A 7,226-nucleotide genomic window follows, 5' to 3' on the forward strand; every position below is an offset into this window, starting at 1 on the left:
TGCAATGATGCCAAGGACTATGTGATGAACACTTTCTTAAGCTTGTCCATGGGGTAGACCTCGCCGGTGCGCAAATCCTTGACCTGGTCTGATGGCAAGCCAGACTTCTTTGCGTAATCCTCGAGGCGCTCCTTGCCGTACGCCCGACTGTTCGGCAGCAGCAGCAGATCGTGCTCGACGTAGCTCTTGGTGTGATGCGCGTAGGGGACGTTGCGGGCAAGATCGTTGAGCTCTGTTGAGCATATTGGGCAAACAGATTGCGTGCCTGCTGTGGCTGAGGCATTCGTTGCCGTATTGGCGTCAGCAGCGACGTGCGATGAGTTCAGAGAATGGCAGGCTGGGGTCTTGAGGGCTGAAAGCCCCGAGGAGAGAGCGATGTGGAGGAGGGGATATGAAGGCAGAGCCAATAGACTGTTGTGGGTGCGGGTAAAGAGGTCGGCGAGGGTGTTCCACCGCTCAGGGCTGTAGAGGTCCGAGTAAACGGCATTGGCAGCCGTTGGTGGATAGGCTAGTAGACCAAAAGCCTTGCGAAGTTCGTCCGGATATGTCGCCTTGAAAGGGACGAGGTATTTCTTCGCGTGAGTGATGGCCTCCAGGAGTTTTGGCTGGGATTGGGTGCGGACAAGCTCGATATACTGCTGGAAGCGAAGCATGAATTCGAGATTACTCTGTTTGCACAAGGTCAGTCAAGATACCAGGCGAGGTTGGGTATACAGCTAGACGCACATCCATCTTGCGAAGCTCCTTCTTGTTATCCTGGCACCAAGCCAGTGCCTCAACCACACTCCCTCCTCTGAGCGATTCTTGGATTCGACTCATCTGGACAAAGGTCTCGACGTCGACCAAATCATCCATGTTCCGCTCAGTTGTGAGTGCCTGCGCACTTTCATTGTAGCCATGACGAAGCAGATAGTCGACGAGCAAGCGGTCGAGGCGGGCGCGGCTCCAAGCCTCGTATTTGACATCGTCAACGGAATGCATGCCGTAGAGATCACCGAGATGGGAGATACGGGCGCCGGTCTGACGGGTCAGACGAGCTTCTTCCTCGGCGTGAGCTGTGAGCTTGCGCTTAACGCCGCGCATGCGGGCGATCATGCTATCCAGATTGCGGAGAACATCGTCGGGGGATGAGTTGCCCTTGACGGAGGCCGTAGCGGTCTCCTTCAGCAGGGTCTTGATGGCTGAAGAGTCCTTCTCGACGGTGAAGTGGGCGGAACGAAAGTTCTTTCGCAGGAGCTCGTACGGGAGGCGGAGGAGGGGTTGATCCTGTCGGTTGGAATGGAGGTTAGTGCGAGAACTGGATAGCTAGCTTCCTGTGACGCAGCGACGTACGAGGAGGAGATGGTCCTGATGCTTGATTGTGGCGTGCTCATGGTCGCCCATCTTGGCGACTTTCACGGACGTGGTAACGAAGTGCCAGACCGTATTTGACTTCGTATTTATGTAGGAGAGGATTCATATGCTGATGTCGTCGTTATGGCTCGAAAAGAAGCGAAAAGGCGTCGGATTCGTTGGAGGCTTGGAGTTGGGAGGTCGGAGCACAGGTGCGCTGGTATGGCCGCTAGCAGCAATTGACGTTATGCCGCCGAACGTGGCGGGGCCGGCAACTTTCCGCAACAGAGCTGGTCTTTCGGGAAGCTACCTTACCTCGCGATACTTAGTGGTGTGTCTAACCTTCCTGACTACTTTAGATTTTCTCAAATGGCTTAGAGATCTTAAAAGTCCGTAATTTTTATTCATCCGTCCTGCTGCTAAGATCTCAACCTCTTGAAGAACGACATTCGTGTCCAAACGCCCACCGGACCATGCTCTGAGCACTCTGCATTCATCAGTGACAGACCCAACATGAACGGCCGATCAGCACAGACCACACATGTGGCTCATGCTTGATTACGTAAAGATTCGGTTGAATTGAGTGTGAGCTCGGTCCAGCCACAACCCCGCTCTCCAAGGCTCGACCCAGCTCAGTTGTCACTTGCTACAACCAGCATCCGTAAGCAAATACGATGTGAGAGCTTGGGCAGACGGTGGCTAGCAACGGTCGAGACTACTTCGAAGCCGGTGTATCTGCTGTGCTTCTCTTCAAAGCGGAATGTCTCACAGTCCATCAGTCAAGTGATTCGTGTTGGCAGCCCATGGGAGCATCAGGTGATTGGTGAGGCTCGGCATTTCGCAACGTAAACTCGAAGAGGACCTCATCCAAGTACACAGTAGATGGGTGTTCGGACTGGGTAGCTGAGGCTAAGGTAGGAGGATAAGCCCACATCTTCAGACCGGTCGAAGCTACCCCTGCAATACTCTTCCTTCCTTGCAGTAGCCTTCCGGTCCATCGCTAACATGAAGACAACGCGTCGAGCCGGCCAACAGTCAGAAAGGCGATAGCGAGCAACAAAGGTCAACCACATTTCCCAGGCTGGGGCGCTGTTGCGGCAGGTGCCCCTCTTCGGAATGCGGATTGGCTCGGGGCAATCGGGGAAGAAGGCACCCACTTGAAAGCGACTGCCAGTGGGTGTGGATTCCCAGCCTTTGATTGGCTTTCGGTCCTTCTTGCCTCAAGAGTCAGGCGCACAACCTCCCTCTCGCTCAAGCGTATTTATCTCCAGCCTCACCCACTTTGCACGTGTTCACCCTTCTCCTTTGCCGCGTGACCAGAGCTTCCCGCCGTCGCTCCCCCCAAACCGATACGCCCAACTCAACCGGCCCCTTTCAGGTCAATACCTCCTCGGAAAATAATAAGATAAACTCAAGCCTTCGCCCAGGCTACGGCAATCCTCAAGAATCGCGATTTTGGAAAAAAATTCGACGCGTTTCCCTGCTCTTCTGTCAACTTTCAACCTCGACTGTTACTGACCAACTACACGGGCTCCATCCGACGAGGCCCCCCCAGCAGCCGCTGGCGCGCGATATCACGAGTTTGATCACGCCGACAACACGTGAACTCCAGCAAAACCCGTGATCTGGCTCACCGCCCAGACCACGCCGCGAAGCACATGATCTAAAGGTATGCGAGCTGTCCCATTTTTCTGACGATCTTCCCGTCTGCCCTATCGTCTCTCATCGCTATCACACTGCACTGCAACGGAGGCACACTTCCGCAGAAAGATTGCTTTTCCTCATTTGCGCCATTTTTGGGGATGCTGTCTTGTTCAAGCGCATCTCGCGATCTGTTGCCCAGCCACAATCAAGCGATTGTGATGGATGAAAAGTCATCATCCGACGGCGAATACATCCTCTAGTCATCCAGGACAATTCTTTTTCCAGCAGACACGACCTGTCAATCCATACAACCAAGCGTCATCTCCTTCTGATGAGCATGGCGTATGCCGATTGAACCATATACTATACCACGACAATCTCAGCCCTCATGTTGAGCCGTCAGTTGCGGTCTCGTCAATGTCAAGCTTTTCCTGCTACCAATCTTTCACGGCATCGAAGAGCAAGCGCTCCAGTATCTGCTCATGAGAAGCGGTCGCTGCTTGAGGACACCACTCAGCTTTGCCATCCGTCACGGCTTACGGAGTGTTTGATGCTTACTCATTTGCCTTGACCTGACCTTTCGTGTTTGCTACTTCATGGTCTCACCACATGCAATCCCGAAATTATTGATGCTAACCAATCTTACATAGTCCCCGCTTCATTCAATTGAATCTAGCTTGAGTCGACGGAAGGATCGTGTCCACTATCCGCAGCTCCGCCTAGTAACCCTCTCTCATTCTCACATTTGAACCCACGGTCTCCCCCAACAACTCTCGACCACAGCAACAATGGCCGACGTCATGAGTGAGCATCCTGACTTGTCGGAGTTGGCCCGCTCTCCTTCTCCCGGCCAGAAACGAAAGCGCGACGACGACTTGTCCGATTCGATGAGTCCTAGCCGAAAGCGTTCCAGTGCTGAAGGACTTTCAGATGTGGACACTGCAGCTTTCATCGAGAATGCTGTCGAGGCTGCCCATGCCGCTGCCCAGAATGGCGTCTCCGCCGCGGACTTCAGCGCCCTGCAACAAGCTGCCGCTGCTGAGCATTCCGAAGCCGCTGATCCGGCCAATGCTTCCAGCACCGCTGCTGCCGCCCTCGGATCCATGTATCCCACCCTTCATGTTCCTCCTACGACAGAGGAGCAGTTTGCTGCACAGTCGAGCAACGATCCGACCCACGGTCAAGACCATGGCTTCGGTCATGCTGACCTGAGCCCGCCGGACGGGCTCCCAGGTCTTCCCCCTGTCCCCCAGCCTACGAATGGCCTTCAGTCTGTGCAACCTCAGCAATCCCACCAACCTCACCAGCATCAACAACCTCCCCCACCTCAGCACCGTTATTCGTCTGGATCAGCTGGCACTCCCGCTAAGAAACCGGACGTCGGCTCTGAGGAGTGGCATAAGATGCGCAAGGACAACCACAAAGAGGGTAAGCAATATCAAAAGAGGATCCCGATGTATATATTGGCTAACTTAAACGTAGTCGAGCGTCGTCGCCGTGAGACAATCAACGAAGGCATCAATGAGCTGGCCAAGATTGTGCCCAATTGCGAGAAGAACAAAGGCTCCATCCTTCAGCGTGCCGTCACATTCATCAATCAACTCAAGGAGAACGAGACGCAAAACATCGAGAAATGGACTCTTGAGAAGCTGCTTACGGAGCAAGCCATAGCAGAGCTTAGTGCCTCTAATGATAAGCTGAAGCAAGAGTGCGAACGTCTCTACAAGGAACTAGAGACTTGGAAACGAGTTGCTCAGAATGCGGGTCTTTCATACCCCCAGGCGAACAAAGAGGAACCGACGAGTACGACCTAGAAGGTCTCAGCTCAAGATCAGACCCCTTATACTGCGGCCAACGTGGAGGTGGCGTTATCTCCTCAGCAGGCTCACATCGATCAGGCGGACCTTCAGCATGAGACTCAGCAGGACCAGCACGATGCCCTTCTGTACGGACCCTCCGCCCTCTTCGTCGACGAGGTCAGCGATGAACATGAACCTCCTCAACATCAGCTTGACATCCCTGAGCACCAAGCCTCCGCCTCTTTCGACCCCTTTCGCCAGCCATGTCCGATTGCCCCTCGTGTGATCTCTCCTCATACGACTCCTCCTAGCGCGATTGCTCCTCCGATTCCTCCCACAAGATCCTATTCGCCTCAATCTTCTGGATTCGCTGCGTCGATCCCACGGGGCATCTGTCAGATCGAGAACCTGGACTCGGACCCTTCTTTTTACTTTTCACCTTATACCCCCAGCCAGCAGTAAGCTGCTTTTTGTTGTTTCCTCAGATTATAAAGCACGGTAGCCGCGGTAGATAGGCTATATCATAATCAACCTTGCTCTCTAACTGTCATGTTTTCTCATACGTATATGGTTTCACCACAGCGTTGAACAAGACCTTGCGTTGGGTTTGTAGGATTTGGGTGTTTATAACAGAGGCGTTATATGGATCACCGAGCCTTTCTGCTTTAGGGCATTAATAAGACACCGGCTCGTTCCATGTGCAAAAATCCAAATTCTGTCTTTTCTGTGGCGTCTATTATCTCGACTAAAACATTGAGACATTTCCGTCGAGGAATCGCCGTAGACCGACTTCCAATGTCCACTACGATACTCCTAGTCGGTTGGAAGAATCTTGCCGGTGCGTAAAGTTTGCACGAGAAACCTCCAAAGCTTTCCAGATTGGCTGAGTGGTAAGAAACGGCGAGAGATGATTTGCTTCACTTTTAAGAATGCGCTTGGAATAAAGAAGCCGTCCATGAGTTGACTGTGTCTTTGTTACAACACCAGGGTATAGATTCTCTTCCCTCTTAGTCTCAAAAGTCGGGCCAGAGAAGACTCGACGCGGCACGGCAAAATCAACAGCCCGTAAACGAATTTGCAGCGAGGGGAACGATGGAGTCTACTTCGACATTGACCAAGACGAGAGTTCACTCAATCAGTATCAGGCTTGGGTTTGCCACCAAATATTCCCCTGACGAATAGCTGAACAAGTCAGTGAGACGGGATTGGAACCGGAGCCGTACTAGCAAGACAAGGCTAGCCCATCAAGTCAATAGACAGAGACGAGCACAGCCATCACATCTGCCGCACAAAGCTAAGCAGGCCATCAAAAAGTGTTGGACAAGAGAGTTGTTCAGCTTGAGTGAGAACTCGCATGCCGCACTTTTCTCACATTCTAGGCTGATACATACATCTGCATCATGTAGGCTTGCTCACCCGCAGAAGCGCAGGAGAAGGCTGTATTCTAAACCCCCGCATTAGCTTTCCAGAGCCCTCCAGTCTGACTGGACGTTTGCCCAAGACGTAGCGTGGCAATCCAACTCCTATTCCTACCCGTTGCGCATACATGACCAATACGGGCTGTCCTTCTTCAAGGAAAAGGCTCTCTCCGCCTTACCATAGCTACGATCAGAAGATGAGCAGCCTACATTGACATCGCTTCCTTCTGACTAGGGGCTCTCGACTTCCGATCACTGCTTGCACGTTGACGAAGCCTCAAACGATTCAGTACTTCGGCAACTGTTCCTGCTCCGGCCGTAAGACGAACGCACGTAATCGGCCATCAAATGCGACGTCCTGCATATAAAATCGCCCTCTTCTTATATGCAATATATGCAGCGGAGGCCTTTTTCGGTATCCTTCCACCTTCCGCTGTCTGACTCGTAAATGGGGAGCCCGGAGAGCCTATACTCCCGACGAAAACAACGAATCCAGTCCCGGGGAGGAGCGGGGAGGAAGGAAAGGGGAAGAGAGAAAAGTTCCCGCGGATTGGGGGCGTGCATAGTGCATGATGCAACAGCACGTCCTTCCCGGCCGTAGCGGAGAGGGGGGGAAGGAGAGATTTAGCGCCGGCTGCCGTCCGGCTGCCGGATCGAGGTCCGGACCTGGGTTCAGGGGTTCTTATGGTCGAGATTGGCGGGATTCTGCAGTGTCACAACTTCCACGCGGTATGCTGTGAGAATGCGGTTTGCTCAAGCAAGGTAAGACGCGGGAGAAAGGAGAGGAGGGGTGGGGGCAGAGCGAGCACGACCGCTTCGGGGATATATCTCTTCGCCTCAGAGGTGGTGACTGCGATGGCAGCGAAAGTGCCGACGAGCCTCGCATAGGAAATTGGCTTTCAACTTGGCGAAACTGAAGCGCGGATGATGAACGAGTTCCCGGGCCCCTTGTCTCTTGTGCAGATTGAACACGCCATGTTTCTTGTCTGCCTTAAGATATCGCTCCGACTGGGCAGTCAACGTCGAGACCATG

The 7,226-nt window shown here is 53.3% G+C and overlaps 2 protein-coding genes across 2 annotated transcripts; one reads left to right on the forward strand and one right to left on the reverse strand.

Moving 5' to 3' along the window:
• Positions 1–17: 17 nt before the first annotated feature.
• On the reverse strand, positions 18–1,383 carry HER10_EVM0011208 (uncharacterized protein; the record flags this gene model as incomplete). Its single annotated transcript, XM_035480645.1, has 3 exons — positions 18–668; positions 727–1,266; positions 1,333–1,383. The coding sequence occupies 3 exons, from the start codon at positions 1,381–1,383 to the stop codon at positions 18–20; spliced, it is 1,242 nt and encodes a 413-aa protein (XP_035336555.1).
• Positions 1,384–2,651: 1,268 nt separating this feature from the next.
• On the forward strand, positions 2,652–5,822 carry HER10_EVM0002340 (helix-loop-helix DNA-binding domain-containing protein). The gene is made up of 2 exons (XM_035472056.1): positions 2,652–4,404; positions 4,459–5,822. The coding sequence occupies exons 1-2, from the start codon at positions 3,765–3,767 to the stop codon at positions 4,788–4,790; spliced, it is 972 nt and encodes a 323-aa protein (XP_035335735.1). The 5' UTR covers positions 2,652–3,764; the 3' UTR covers positions 4,791–5,822.
• Positions 5,823–7,226: the final 1,404 nt, after the last annotated feature.

Source organism: Colletotrichum scovillei (assembly GCF_011075155.1).
Source record: "Colletotrichum scovillei strain TJNH1 chromosome Unknown Contig00003, whole genome shotgun sequence".
Classification (NCBI taxonomy): Eukaryota; Fungi; Ascomycota; class Sordariomycetes; order Glomerellales; family Glomerellaceae; genus Colletotrichum; species Colletotrichum scovillei.

Coding starts and splice junctions, on each gene's coding strand:
- HER10_EVM0002340 (XM_035472056.1), top strand. CDS start 3,765: ATGGCCGACGTCATGAGTGAGCATCCTGACTTGTCGGAGTTGGCCCGC. Junction 4,405..4,458: donor CAAGGACAACCACAAAGAGG/GTAAGCAATATC, acceptor ACTTAAACGTAG/TCGAGCGTCGTCGCCGTGAG.